Raw genomic sequence first — 15,834 nt, 5'->3', positions numbered from 1 at the left:
TTCCTCAAGTAACAAGCAACTCAATTGTTCATCCATCCAACAAAAGCTTTGTAGTCATCCTCAACTCCTTTCTTTCTCTCACACCCCATGTCCTATCCAACCTATCAGCAAGCCTGTCTGCTCTCCACTCAAGAAAGAGGCAGCCCTGGCTGGTTTGGCTCAGTGGATGGACCGTTGGCCTGCGTACTGAAGGGTCCTGGTTTTGATTTCGGTCAAGGGCTCATGCCCGGGTTGTGGGTTCGATCCCCAGTCAGGGGTGTGCAGGAGGCAGCCAATCAATGATTCTCTCTCATCATTGATGTTTCTGTCTCTCGCCCTCTCTCTTCCTCTCTGAAATAAAAAAAAATAATATAGTTTTTTAAAAATCTGATTTGCATTTCTTGGATGATTTAGTGACTTTGAGCATGTTTTCATATGTCTCTTGGCCTTCCTTATGTCTTCTTTCGAAAAGTATGTATTTAGGTCTGTTGCCCATTTTTTTATTGGGTTGTTTATCTTCCTTTTGTTAAGTTGTATGAGTTCCCTGTAAATGTTGGAGATTGGTGATAACATCAAAATGACAATGTGGTACCATCTCACACCTGTCAGAATGGCTATCATCAACAAACCAACAAATGACAAGTGCTGGCAAGGATGCGGAAAAAAAGGAACCCTGGTGCACTGCTGCTGGGAATGCAGATTGGTGCAGCCATTGTGGAGAACAGTATGGAGTTTCCTCAAAAAACTAAAAATGGAACTCCCATTTGACCCAGTGATCCCACTTCTAGGAATATATCCCAAGAAACTAGAAACACCAATCAGAAAGGATATATGCACCCCTATATTCATAGCAGCACAATTTACCATAGTTAAGATTTGGAAACAGCCTAAGTGGCCATCAGCAGATCAGTGGATTAAAAAACTGTGGTACATCTACCCAATGGAATACTATGCTGCTGTAAAAAAGAAGGAATTCTTACTATTTGCAACAGCATGGATGGAATTGGAGAGCATTATGCTAAGTGAAATAAGCCAGTCAGAGAAAGATAAATATCACATGATCTCACTCATTTGTGGAATATAATGAATAACAAAATTGATGAACAAAAACAGATCCAGAGAAGCATCGATCAGACCGTCAAACCTCAGAGAGAAGGTAAGGGAGGGTGGGGGTAAGGGAGAGAAATCAACTAAAGGACTTGTATGCATGCATATAAGCCTAACCAATGGACACAGACACCAGGGGGGTGAGGGCATGAATGGGGGGGGGGGAAAATGGGGGGAAAAGGACACATATGTAATACCTTAGTCAATAAAGAAAAAAAGAATCAACCAATGAATGTATAAATAAAAATATGAAATAAAGTAATACAATTGCAAGTAAAAAAAAAAATCTGAGCCGAAACCGGTTTGGCTCAGTGGATAGAGCGTCGGTCTGCGGACTGAAAGGTCCCAGGTTCGATTCCGGTCAAGGGCATGTACATTGGTTGCGAGCACATCCCCAGTAGGGGGTGTGCAGGAGGCAGCTGGTTGATGTTTCTCTCTCATCGATGTTTCTGGCTCTCTATCCCTCTCCCTTCCTCTCTGTAAAAAATCAATAAAATATATTTTTTAAAAAATCTGAGTCACACCATGTCACTAACTCTCTTTGAAACCCTCCAGTGGCTTTCCACCTTTCATAGAATAAAAGCCAAAGTCCCTACAGTGTCCTTCGAGGCTGTACATGATCTGTCCCCCCTGCCTTACCCCGTTTACCTCTCTTATTCTTTTTTAAAAAATATATTTTATTGATTTTTTACAGAGAAGAAGGGAGAGGGATAGAGAGTTAGAAACATCTATGAGAGAGAAACACTGATCAGTTCCCTCCTGCACACCTCCTTCTGGGAATGTGCCCACAACCAAGGTACATGCCCTTGACCAGAATCGAACCTGGGACCTTTCAGTCTGCAGGCTGACTCTCTATCCACTGAGCCAAACTGGTTAGGGCTACTTCTCTTATTCTTTGCCAATATTCCCACCTTTGCTTATTGAGTTCCAGCCACTTTGGCTTGTGCTTATCCTCCAACCTCAGGGTCTTTGCTCTTGCTGGGCTTTCTGCCTGCTTGGCTCTTTCCCCAGATAGCCACACAACTCACTTTCTCACCTTCTTTACATCTTTATGAAAATGTCACCTTCTTTTAAAATTTATATTTTTATTGATTTCAGAGAGGAAAGGAGAGAGATAGAAACATCTATGAGAGAGAAACATCATCGACTGGCTGCCTCCTGCATGCCCCCTTCTGGGGATTGAACCCACAACCTGGGCATGTGCCCTGAGCAGGAATCAAATCATGATCTCTTGCTTCCTGGGTTGATGCTTACCACTGAGCAACACTGGCTGGGGTTTAAAACTGTATTTTTTTTTTAACCCATAAGTCAGATGATGTCACATCTTATCTTAAAGTAATGGAATGACTTCCTATAACAGTAACAAGTGTACTTATCTGGCTCCTACCTAACTCTCTGTCCTCAATTCATATAACTCTCACTCCTTCACCATGAGGCTCCACACTGGTCTTTTTATTTTCCTTCACACATACCAAACTCATTCTTGTCTCAGGGCTTTTGTACTTGCTCTGAGGTTCTTTTGCCTGAGGTTCCTTCCTCGTCCCTTTTTGTGTCTGCCTCTTTCTTATCCTTCAGGTCTCCCGTTAAATATCATTTCCTCCAGACTGCCTTTCCTGACCTGTCTACCTAATGTAGCACATCCCACCACGTTTCTTAGTCACTCTCTATCGCAGGGGTTAGCCAACATTTTCTATAAAGGGCCACAGTGCAAATGTTCTCATCTTTGCAGGCCAGATGGACTACTAGTATGTCACAAAGACTCCAGACTTCTGTCCTAGCAGGATGAGCAGCCATAGGTAATATGTGTATGAGTGGGTATGGCCGTGTTCCAAGGAAACCTTACTTATGATCTTATATTCAGATTTCATATCATTTCACATATCATGAGAAATTCTTCTTTTGATTTCCCCCTCAGCATTTAAATACATAAAAAAACATTCTAAGCTCACCCATTAAAAAGGCAGGCAGCGGGGCCAGATTTACACATGGCCCTAAATTGCCAGCCTCTGCTTTACATGAATTCTTTTCTTCCTAGCCTTCTCACCATCGAAATGACTTCCGTGATTCATGTGTTTACCTTCTATCTTTGCCCACCCTGAGAATTCCAGCTCCGAGAGGGAGGGGCCTCATCTATTTTCTCATCCAGTGTGTCCACTACGCATGCGAGCTGCTCGCACACAGAAGCTAGAGGAAATGAAGGCTCAAGCTCACCTGAGTGTGGCCAGGGCTTTGGCTTGGATTTTGATTATCTTCTTCTGAGTGGGGATTATTGGAGCAGACACAGGCTCTTCCTTCGGAGTCTCTACAGCCGAGGATTCGGGTGGGGCTGACTGATAACGTGATGCAAGGCCTTCTGAATATAGATTTAGCTTGGTGACCCGCTCGGAAAAGGGCCAGGGTTTCATCCTAGTTCGACTTACTTCTCCCATGCCCCTGGCTGGATATTCTATGGTGAGCAGTCCTGTTAACAGAAGACACTGCTGTTACTCTCAGTGGCCTTACCTCCCTGCTGTAAGGCTCTGCATGTGGGCACCCTTCAGCTCATCTCCCTCTCCACTCCTTCACTCCTGTAGATTCTTCTGCTGAGCTGCCTGCCCTCTGTTGTCTGGCACAGTGCTCCAAGCCTAGCACAGTTAGCGCATCAGTAAATGCTGGCTGAATGTAAGAATGAATCAATCCCATTCCCATTCATTCATCCATATCCAGCTTAGATCCCTCTTCTCTGAATTGAGCCTGTTTTATCAGCTTTGTGACCGTCACAGCACTCAGTGCAGAGGCTGGGTATAAATACATCCATGTTGTTCCTTTCCCTGAGGATGCTATTCCTGAGTCTCCAGATTTAAGTCATTTCCATCTATTTTTTTTTGTTTGTTTTGTTACATTGCATTTATTGGTATTCTTATTTTACTTTCCCTACTAGACTGGAAAACTTTTGAGGCCAGGGATCTCTCATTCACTTACCATTTACTGAATGCTGGGTGCTGGGCATAGAGAGATCACCCCAAACTGCTTCCCTGCCTCTGGAAACTCCCAGTGGCAGTATAGGAGGGGTGGGAAAACAGAAATATTCACAATGCTAGGTTGTAAGATTTACTAGAGCACACATAAAGCACTGTGGAACCCAGAGGAGTGTGTGCCCCCTTCTGCTGGGGGAATCAGGGGCTTTCCAGAGAAGAGGCACAGTGGAACTGAGTCTTCAGGGGTGAGGAGAAATACCCCAGGGAGACCTTGGGGAGAGCACAGCTCCTCCATGCCCAGCCTGGGGGTGTCATGGAGTGGTGTGGGGTGGGTGTGTGTGTCGATGTCCTTTTGTCCCCAGGCTCATCAGCAGAGCAGAGAGTCTAGATGTGGAAGGGTTTCGTAAGGCTCCCCATGCTGGCCCTGGGGAGCTCTGTGGGCCTAACAGGACAGCCTGGTGAGGTGGCTGCTTTTTCTCCTCTGCTGAGATCTACAACAGGAGAGAGGAATGGGGCTGCAAACGGATAGATAGTAGATGGATCTAAAAGGTGAACCAGGTGTGGGAGTGGGGACAGAGACACATAAAGATGATGAGACCCAGGAAAATAAGATAACCATATGGAGACATTAAAGACACATGGGAAAGCACTCAAATATGGACGGTGGCCAAGGTCACCATTAGTAGCTGTGTGGTGTTGAGCAAGTCCCTTCGGCGTTCTGAGTCCAGTAATTCCATCTACCAATGGGGAAATCTCCCTGTCATGCCCACCTCCCTGGGGTGGTAAAGAGCTATCCTTGGAGACAATCTGCAGGTAACTCAGGATTTGAAAAGCCATCAGATAGGCTGTCACCTACCTTTCTGCCCCTTACCTGCTGCCAGTAAGACAGAATTCATGAACTGAGACACTGTCTTCTGAAACCGCTTCTTGATCTCTGCCAGGGCTCGGCTCATCTTAGACAACTTGTCGTCCACGCTGATGATCTTGTGTGTCATCTGGGGAGAGGCCAAGGGGAGGGCATTGTCACCTGTCCTGCCAGGGGCCATCTGCCCAGACCAGTGACAACCAGGCCTTGCTCTGACTTCGAAGATGTTCTGTCCCCTCTGCCTAAGACACATCTCTCTCCCACTCAGCCCAGTGAATTCCTGCATACCAACCCAACCTGACTCGAAGGTCCCCTCCTGGAACATTTTCCCTGATTCTATTGGGCAGACCTGTCCCTTGCCTTGGACCTCCAGCAGCAGCAGCCTGAAGACAGAGGTTAGCCCTTTATGAAGTGAATGCATCTGAACCTGTCTCCCTTGCTGAACTGTCAGTTCCTAGAGGACAGGGACCGAGTCCTGGTCTCCTTTGTGTCAGAGGCCCATCATGCCGAAGGTGTTCAGTTAATACTTGCATGGTGAAAAATGATGGATAAAGGCCTCTCTGGAGCCAGTCCGCCTCTATATGCACCCCCTAGAATCCTCTTCCTCCCTCCAGCTGCCAGAGCATCTCAGCTGAAAAACTGCCCTTAGCCAGGGTTACATAGATTGGCTGGTACCTATGAGCACAAAGGCCCAGGCCTCCTGCCCCAATTCTAGGTTACCCTGAAGGGCCATCTGGCTCTGGGCCCCCCTGTGGGGTGGCAAGGTAGTTGCTGGGGCGGCCCTGCAGTTCAACCACTCCCTCTGCCAGAGCATCAGAATGGTACTGCAGAACCAGGCTCAGGTTCCAGTTCCTGGCAGCCAGGGTTTGACTTGTTCTCCAGGAGGCCTTTGCTGCTTTCCTCAGCCAGCTGCGATTGCTCTCCATGCTAAACTTGCACATTTGTTCATTCCTGTGTTTTCTGCCCTGGGTCCCCGTCATTTTTTACCTTCTTTGTCCTTAACTCGGTCAGCCCCTTAAAGGCAGGAACCATGCTTTCTACATCTCTCACTTAACACAGAGGAGGTGTGAGAGAGATTTCCTTCTGTGGAATTGAAGCCCCCGGTGGAGAGTGGGGTGGGTACTGGGCAGATTTTCTGAAGAACAATGAAGTCAGCCCACATGTCCTCCTTTCCCCTGCAGGCAGGACTTCTGTAAAGGATGCCCCAATTAATGGCAAAACCTCAACCATCCTTCCAACAGCTGGCCCCAGCTGCTGCTTCTGGGCTAATTTTATTTATTTATTTGTAATTTATACCCAGCTTGCTTCCAAAAAGGATTTGAGGTGGCAATCTGGGCTAATAAAGCATTTAAATTGAAGCATTGCCTCGCTTTCAAAGTGCTGCCTGAATAGAAATATTTAGTGAGGAGCCAGGCGCAGGGCCATAAAAGAGGAAACCGTCGCTCTTCTTCCAGGGAGATGGGTGCCTGGGGAAGCCATCTGACAAGCGTCCCAGCGACAGGGACTTGGAAGGAGGCTGCCGCCCTACCCCCAGCCTCAGCTTTCCTAGAATGCCACGGATTTTGTTGATGAGTGATAACTAGTCCTAACCCCTCCCCACCCCCACACACACACACACACTGGAGTTGAGTGGGTTATAAAGGTTCCAGGATGGCAGTGTGTGAAAGCTGGGTGGACCCTTACACATCATGATACAGATGGGAACACGGAGGCCTTGCATTCCCAAGGCCATATGACCTCTTCCTAGGCGAGGCTCTTGGCCAGCCCCCACACTCAGTAAATTTTCTCAAGGGCTTCTTGCAGCTGTCATGGTCCAATAATCCAAAAGGAGGCAATTCTCCGAGTCTCAAGGATTTCATGTAAAAATATTTTGAGATGCTTAACCTGGCAGTTGAGGTAATGTTTGTAAATCCTGTCACCTACAATAAATCTGATCTTCCTTCGTTTGCTGTTGTCTGGTTAGGGAGTTGTAATATATACTGCACCTCCCTGTGCTCTCAGACAGAAGGGATTATGACCTGGATGCTTTTTGGCAAGTCAATCTTCTCGGTCGACACCAATGACTGCTGTCTAGAATGCAGTACTGTTTTCACAAGCTGCTTTAATGTCTGTTTATCTCTATGCTTAATGTCCCCAAGATGGTTAGATGCCTTTTCAATAACTCTCCAGTCTCTACTGCACTGTCAATGCCTCTGGGAGCTTCCTTTACAAACACTTCACTTCCACATGGTCCAGTAGAAATATAATGCGAGCTACATGAGCAGTTTGAAACATCCTGTAGCCACGTTAAAAACTTTCTTAAGCCCTGGCCAGTGTTCCCCAGTGGTTAGAGCATCGGCCCGTGCACTGAAGGGTCTTGGGTTCAATTCCCAGTCAAAGGCAGGTACCTGAGATATACATCCTATTCCTGGTCCCAGTCAGGGTTTGTGCAGGAGACAACCAATTGATGTGTTTCTCTCACATCGATGTTTCTCTCTCTCTCTCTCTCTCTTTCCCCTCTCTCCCTCCCTTCCACTCTCTCTAAAAAAAAAAAAAAATTCAATGGGAAAAACATCCTCTGGTGAGGATTAAAAGAAAAACATTCTTAAAAGGTAGAACTAATTTTAGTAGCATTTATCTACTCCACTATACAAAAATTATGATTATTTCAACATGGAACCAAAATGAATAATTAATGAAAAATTTTACATTGTCTCTTCATACTGTCTTGGTAATGCAGCATGTATTTTCACTTATGGTCCATCTCCATTAGACTTGTCACATTGCAAGTGCTCAATAGCCATTTGCAACTTGTGGTTACCATAATGGACATCACAGCTTTGGATTTCTAGTTCTGCATGCTAAGATTGCATTTAGGTAAGAAAAAATCAGTGTTGAATTACTAAGGGTCTTTCGTAGGCCTGATGGGTGGGCATGTTTAGTTCATGGACTTAGAGTGATTTCTCTTGGCTGTTCATGGGGGTCTTTAACTCCTTATGTCCTGGTTCTCAGCTGTGTTCTAAACTTCAGAGATTATCAGACAAGAGGTTGCCAGGCAAATAAGGCATTACTGCAATTTTATGGGAAAGAATAATTTTCTAATATCTATTACCTTTGATAAGTAAACTCACATTTTTTTTACATAGATAACATCTAAAAAGGTTATCAAGAAACATAGACACGTGACCTCATACATAGTCACTTAACAATGACTTTATTTATTTTTACATTTTTATTGAACTTATTGGGGTGACATTGGTTAATAAAATTATGTAGGTTTCAAGTGTACAATCCTATAATACATCTTCTGTATACTGTATTGTGTGTTCACCATCCAAAGTCAAGTCTCTTTTTGTCACCATTTATCCTCCCTTTATTCTCATCTACCTCCCTCCAACCCCCTTTCCCTCTGGTAATCACCACATTGTTGTCTATGTCTGTGAGCTGAATTGTTCTTTTTTTGCTTAATCCCTTCACCTCTTTCACCCAGCCCCCTAAAATCCTCCCCTCTGACAGCTGTATGTTTTCTATGAGTCTGTTTTTATTTTGCTTATTAGATTCCACATATAAGTGAAATCATATGGTATTTGTCTTTTTCTGACTGACTTATTTCACTTAGTATAATATTCTCCAAGTCCATCCATGCTATCACAAAAGGTGAGATTTCCTTCTTTTTACGGTCGAGTAGTATTCCATTGTATAAATGTACCACAGCTTTTTTATCCACTCATCTACTGATGGGTACTTGGGCTGCTTCCAGATCTTGGCTATTGTAAGTAGTGCTGCAATGAACAGAGAGGTGATATTCTTTCAAATTAGTGTTTCTGGTTACTTCAGATATATTCCCAGAAGTGGAATCGCTGGGTCATAAGACAATTCCATTTTTAATTTTTTGAGAAAACTCCATACTGTTTTCCACAGTGGCTGCACCAATTTGCAGTCCCACAAACAGTGCACGAGGGTTCCCTTTTCTCCACATCCTCACCAACACTTGTTGTTTGTTGATTTATTGATAGTCATTCTGACAGGTATGAGGTGGTTTTAATTTGCATTCCTCTGATGATTAATGATGTTGAGCATCTTTTCATATGTCTATTGGCCATCTGTATGTCCTCTTTGGAGAAGTGTCTATTCAGATTCTTTGTCCATTCTTTAATTGGACTTTTTTTGTTGAATTGTTTAAGTTCTTTATAAATTTCAGACATTAACCCCTTATCCGATGTATCATTGGAGAGAATATGTTCTCCAATTCAGTGGGTTGTGTTTTCATTTTGTTGGTGGTTTCTTTTGCTGTGCAAAAACTTTTTAGTTTGATGGAGTCCCACTTGTTTATTTTGCATGCTTGAGGAGATAGATCAGAAAAAAATATTGCTACGAAAAATGTCTGAGATTTCACTGCTTATGTTTTCGTCTAGGATTTTTATGGTTTCAAGTCTTACATTTAAGTCTTTAATCCATTTTGAGTTTATTCTTATGCATGGCATAAGGTGATCGAGTTTCATTTTTTTGCATGTACCTGTTCAATTTCCAACATCATTTATTGAATAGACTATCTTTACCCCAATGTATGCTCTTGCCTCTTTTGTCATATATTAATTGACCATCAAGTGTGGGTTTATTTCTGGGCTCTCTATTCTGTTCCATTGATCTATATGTCTGTCTTTATGCCAGTACCATGTTACTTTGATTACTATGGCCTTGTAGTATAGATTAATATCAGCTAGTGTGATTGATTCCTCAAACTTTGTTCTTCTTTTTCAAGATTGCTGTTGCTATTCGGGGTCTTTTATGATTTCATATAAATTTTTGAAATATTTGTTCTAGTTCTGTGAAATACAACAATGACTTTTAGAGTACTAGCATGGAACCAAATTAATAGGATCGACTCATCAACAAGCATGATTGTTCATCTCTGCCCAGATGAACTAAAAATCCGGGGTTATTTTGCTCTTTGAAGTAACTGAGTTTCCTGGGTGCTCCTATGAGAACCCTTTAACAAACCCTGACAGCTCCCTCAGAGCCCCTCTCTCTGGTGCCCTGTACCCAAAAAGCCGGAATGCAACTGGTGCTGATGATGTTGCCCTTCCATTAGACTGAAAGTATTTCAGAGACTAGAGGGAGTGAGACTTCTTTCATTTCTACATTCCCAGCAGCCAACCTGGCACACTGCAGGTACTAATAAATGTTTATTGAATTAGTTAATGAATTAATGAAGATGAAATGCTGCTGAAATAAAAATGCATGGAAAATAACAGGTGCAACACTTTCCTCCAGGAGAAACATGGGTGTTCTTTGTACAGATAACATGGGTCCCTAACACATGCCTGTCTCCTGTATCTCCATGTGAAATGAGGATGTTGGGCTGCTCCTCCTTATGGGCTCCATCAGCTCTGAGAGTCTACTAGCCTGTGGCATGTGACAGCAAGTGCCCCCACAGAGCAAGAGCCTTGCTCAGTGTGACCATATAATTAATCATCCAAACTAGGATACTTCTGAGAGTGAAAGAGAGTGACAGATGTAAAAGGGACTGGGCAAACTGGGAGGTGTGGTCCTCCTGCTGCTAATTCATGGGCCTTCCTGAGTGATCCAATCCCAGCAAACTGCCCTGTGTGCAGTGCCAGTGGCCTGCTCCACTGATGAGCCTGGGTCACCCCAGTCTCATGGTGTATGTCAACTGCTCTCTTCCAGCTTATAAATTCCTCAGGAATCAGGGATTGTGTCCCCTTCCTTCGTCCCTTCCATCCATCTTTCTCCACAATGTTGAGTCATGACCAGGCACACAGTAGTGTGTGTATGTGTGTGTGTGTGTGTGTGTGTGTGTGTGAGAGAGAGAGAGAGACCCAGTGAATGGGAGAATTGGGCTTCCAGACTACACTGTTTTCTCACCACCCAACAAATATTTAGTACGTGCTTAATTTGAAGCAGTCCTTGTGCTGGGCCCTGAAGCAATAGGCATCAGTAAAAATCACAGGGAATTCCCAATTCGATGGAGAAGATTGGCTTGTATATAAAGGAGTGCTAGAATGGAGGTGAGTCATGTCTGGAAGGGCCGAGGAGGAGAGGTGGACTCTACCTGAGATGAATAAGGGGGTGACAGAGTTAGCAATTATTCTGTCCAGAATGATCTCTTCCTCTTCTGGTAACAGCACCATGATTTTCCTTTAGGAAAACACGCCTGCATCATCCTTTGCCCAGGTGTTACCTGGAGCTGATTGCACCCTATGGCTCCCAGGATGGACATGACACTTGAGCCTGGTCAGTGAGAGCAACATACACTCTTGGCCACAGGGAACATTTCAGGCCTGGGCATCCAACAGAGTCAATGATGTTGGTACTGGCACTTCTACTGGAGCACTTGAGAAACAGAAGTCCCTGTTCTCCTGGCGAGACCAAAGCTGATAGAATAATGAACACAGAGATGCTCATGACTATCTTGTCACCATAAGGAGAGAAACTCCCTAAAAAAACAGAGCCAAGCGGTGGGAGGATCTGATGGAATCAGTTGAGGGCCTGAATCCAGCCCTGCCTGAAGCTGCCTATTGACAGACTTCAGTTTACTGAGCCAATATAGTCTCTTTTCATGCTTAAGCCAGTCTGCATTTAATTCTGTCACACTAAAAGACTCCTAACTGACCGAAGTTTCACAGACAAGGTATTAAAGACAGTCAGTGAATGATGAGTAGGAATCCATTAGGCAGAGAAAGAGGGAGGGCCTTGCATGGGGTACAGGTGTGTGTGATGAGTAGGAATCCATTAGGTAGGAAGGAGGCACAATGACATTGAGATATAGAGTGGCAAGACACGCTGAGATGCCCTGGGGTCAAACCTGGGTGTCCGGTCTGCTTCACCTTACCTTTTTATCGTGCCCTACCCCATGAGGACAGTTGTTGGCTGATATAGTGAGTGTTACTGTCTCATTCATGGAGGTAAAGGTGACTAGGATGGAGTCTTGCGCCAGCACCGTCAGTTTCATTTGCTCGTTTACCTGTAGTTGAAAAAACAAACAAACAGTACTCATTGGATCTGTGCTTCTATTGTTCATCCACCCTGATCCACCACAAAGCACAAAACCTCTCTTGGCTTGGTACTGAGGGAACTGTAAAATCTTTCTGGTTCTTATGTTGGAATTTAGCTTTCATGGAGAAGAGAGAAGAATTCCAGTTTCTCTTTGGGATATTTTTTTTGGGGGGGAAAAATAATGATGTCTTCTTACCCCTGTCTATTCCCTTTTCAACCCAACCTTGGAACCAACTGTGAAAGAGACATAGGAATCGGCAGGCAAGTCAGCTATGGTTCTGGTAGAGCCATATGGGCATACAGCTTGGGTCATAAGCCAACACTATCCCTGAATCAGATGCCGTGTCCACTCAGGCACCTGGTCTAACGATGAGCCTTGCTATACAGCACAGAGCTGCCTTGGAAGTTGACCATATGGCAGGGAGCATCAGAACATACCCCTCTGCAGATGGGTGGGCAGATAGCAAAAGGGAACCCAGCAGGGGCCGAGCCAGACATGTTCAGTCCCCCTCCTCCACAGTCACCAAATATGTCACCACTCTTCCCCTGAAAAAAAGGCAAATGAACTACTCCTTTTCACCACTTTCAAAAGGGTGGGATTTCCTTTGTAGCAATTTCAGGGAAGGTGAGCTGCCCTTATAGCAACACACTCCATACTAAGAACTCTGTGGGTTAGGGATAAGTTCCAGTTTTTCCTCCTGTTAGCAAGCCATTGAGCCTCTCTGAAGTGCAAACTCTTCAATATGAAATAGTTGAAACCCTAGTATTGGGGTAAAGATTTTGGAAGTGGTTTCGTGAGCCACAAAGGCCCATACTGAACATGAGCAGGCATATTCAGGATGTGACAGAGCAACTCACATGTAAAGCCCCTGGATGGTTCATGTATGTAGTTATTTATGCACAGTGCTCCTACCAAAGCCCTAGGAGTCTGAAGCCTTAGGCAGCTGCATGATGATTCTCCCTTCAATGTTCAATGTCCCTGACCTATTACCTCCAGCCCCCTCGCCGCCAGGACTCCTCTGAACTAAGGAAACACTCTCCATTTCACTCCTTCCATTTCCTTCTATTATTTCACTTGTTAGCTCAAAGGTCCACATTTAACTTCTTCACCAATGAGTCCCTTCCTCACACTCTGAAGTCTAGATACTAGTCCCCTCCAGCAACATGAGAACATTTGATCCATGGCTGTCTTCTTGCCAAGTCTTTTCATATCATCAAGCTTGTTGCTCATACTCACACTTAAGAAAAACCCTACCCTCTTCAATTCTCCTTCTAGAGAGATGTAGAATAGAGCTGTGGGTAAGAGTTCAAGCACTGTAGTTGGTTAAGGTTCAAATCCTAGGAGAAACCAAGATGGCGGCATAGGTAAACACCTATACTGCTGCCTCGCACAACCATTTCAAAACTGCAACTGGAAGACAGAGCGGACATTGTCCAGAACCACCGGAAAGCTGGCTGAGTGGAAATTCTACAATTAGAAGGAAAGAGAAAAGCACACTGAGACTCAGAGGAACTGTGGAGGACAGAGGTGCGGAGACCTGCGCGCAGAAAGGGCGGGCGGCTGAATACGCGGCTGGCTTACTCGCGGCATGTGCGGAGAGGGCGGGCAGCAAGCGCGCGGCTAGGTGTCTCGTTCGGGAGGGAAACAAAACCTCCCGACTGCACTGAACTCCAGTTCTGGGTGAGACTTTGGGTACCCAGACTCATTCGGGGAGAAACTGGACTGTCTGGTAGCGGGCGAAACTCGAGAGCAGCCTTCTCTCAGAGGTGCGTGCAGCCATTGCCACGGGACACTGAGACACAGGGGCCTGTTAGGGCAGGGCTGACGGGAAACCAAGGCTGTCTGCTCCACCCTGAGACTCCGCCCCATCCAAGCTGAGCACAGAAGCTCTCCCAGCGGAGACACAGCTGATCCTCACAGCCAACTGGCCTGGAGGTCAACTCCCCCCAGTTGATACTAACAACAATCTAGGCTTAACTACAACAAGACTGCACACACAGCCCACAAAGGGGCACACCAAGAGTGTCCACCTCAGGTAACTGGGGAGGCTGAGCCACTGGGCACTGCTAGGACACCTAGCACACAAAGCCACTCCATCAACTCAGGGAAGCAGCTAAAATGTGGAGACAAAGAGGCAGGTCACAAATGAAGGAAATGGAGGAAAGCAAGCGACTGGATATAGAGTTCAAAACCACGGTTATAAGGTTTTTCAAGAATTTCCTAGAAAAGGCTTAATTTAACGAGACCCTCGAGGATATGAAAAAGGATCAACTAGAAATTAAGCATATACTGACTGAAATAAAAAATATTATACAGAGACCTAAAAGCAGACTAGAGGATCACAAGAATCAAGTCAAAGATTTGGAATACAAAGAAGCAAAAAACACTCCTCCGGAAAAGAAAAAAGAAAGAAGAATCCAAAAATATGAAGATAGTGTAAGGAGCCTCTGGGACAACTTCAAGCGTACCAACAGCAGAATTATGGGGGTCCCAGAAGAAGAGAGAGAGCAAGATCCTGAAAACCTATTTGAAGAAATAGTGACCGAAAACTTCCCCCACCTGGTGAAAGAAATAGACTTACAAGTCCAGGAAGCGCACAGAACCCCAAACAAAAGGAATCCAAAGAGGACCACACCAAGACTATCATAATTAAAATGCCAAGAGCAAAAGACAAAGAGAGAATATTAAAAGCAGCAAGAGAAAAACAGTTAGTTACCTACAAGGGAGCACCCATACGACTGTCAGCTGATTTCTTAACAGAAACTATGCAGGCCAGACAGGAATGGCAAAACTATCATTCAGAATTGAAGGTCAGATAAGAAAAAGCTAAAGTAGTTCATCACCACCAAACCAGAATTATATGAAATGCTGAAAGGTATTCTTTAGGAAGAGGAAGAAGAAGAAAAAGATAAAAGTAAAAATTATGAACAACAAATACGTATCTATCAACAAGTGAATCTAAAAACCAAGGGAATAAAAAATCTGATGAACAGAATAAACTGGTGACTATAATAGAATCAGGGGTATAGAAAGGGAGTGGACTGACAATTCTTGGGGGAAAAGGGGAGTGGGGGGTGCGGGAAGAGACTGGACAAAAAGCATACACCTATGGATGAAGACAGTGGGGGAGAGGTAAGGGCAGAGGGTGGGGTAGGAACCTGGGGGAGGTGAGCTATGGGGGGAAAAAAGAGGAACAATTGTAATAATCTGAACAATAAAGATTTATTAAATTAAAAAAAAAGGTTCAAATCCTAGTATTGTCACTTACAAGTTGGGCAATTTTAGGCAAGTTACTTCCCTTCTCCGAGCCTGGGGACAATAATAGAATCTGCCTCCTACAGCACTGAGCAGACTTCATGAGATAAAACATGCAAAGGGCTTAGCTGTTTTTATTATCCCTGCTCCCTGGATGGTTTCTCTTCCTCTCCCCAAATGCCACCAATATAAACCCAGTTACTGCTCATCTGCTCAGGAGTTCATGAGCCAGTCCAATCTACACTAATAAAAGAGAAACATGCAAATTGACTGTCCCTCTGCTATGCCCACCAGCCAATCAGGAGTGAGTATGCAAATTAACACAACAAAGATGGCGGTTAATTTGCATATGCAGGCTCGGAGTGAAGACTGAAGACAGCGTAGAAGGAAGCCAAGCACTGCAGAAGAAAGCGAAGAGGTGGAGAAGGATGCAAGGCAGCAGAGACGGGAGGGAGCAAGGCAGCGGAGAAGGGAGCGAAGCCTGCCAAGGTGGGCTTCGCTCCCTTCTCTGCTTTGCTCCAGCCGCAGGAAGCCCTATTCTTGCAGGAATAGGCCTGAGGCAGCCCTATTCTTGCAGGAATCTTCCTGTAATGGGCCTCTAGTTATATATACAAAATCTCCAACATTCCCAATCTCTCACCCTAGGATAGATGACTGTTGAATTCATCAAAATA

At 44.7% G+C, this 15,834-nt stretch overlaps 1 protein-coding gene across 6 annotated transcripts in view; it reads right to left on the bottom strand.

The window, feature by feature from the left end:
- The window catches only part of C18H3orf20 (chromosome 18 C3orf20 homolog), a 70,741-nt gene that overhangs the window by 8,912 nt on the left and 45,995 nt on the right, over positions 1-15,834 (bottom strand). For all 6 annotated transcript variants that reach the window (XM_054729854.1, XM_054729856.1, XM_054729857.1 and 3 more), the window contains 3 exons: positions 11,741-11,872; positions 4,915-5,038; positions 3,298-3,547 (listed from right to left, as the gene is read on the bottom strand). In XM_054729854.1, the coding sequence (XP_054585829.1) occupies positions 3,298-3,547; positions 4,915-5,038; positions 11,741-11,872 (506 nt within the window). The remainder of the gene's footprint in view (positions 1-3,297; positions 3,548-4,914; positions 5,039-11,740; positions 11,873-15,834) is intronic.

This window comes from Eptesicus fuscus, chromosome 18 (genome assembly GCF_027574615.1).
Source record: "Eptesicus fuscus isolate TK198812 chromosome 18, DD_ASM_mEF_20220401, whole genome shotgun sequence".
Classification (NCBI taxonomy): Eukaryota; Metazoa; Chordata; class Mammalia; order Chiroptera; family Vespertilionidae; genus Eptesicus; species Eptesicus fuscus.
The sequence above is the reverse complement of the archived record's forward strand: the minus strand, read 5'-3'. Positions and strand labels throughout refer to the sequence as shown.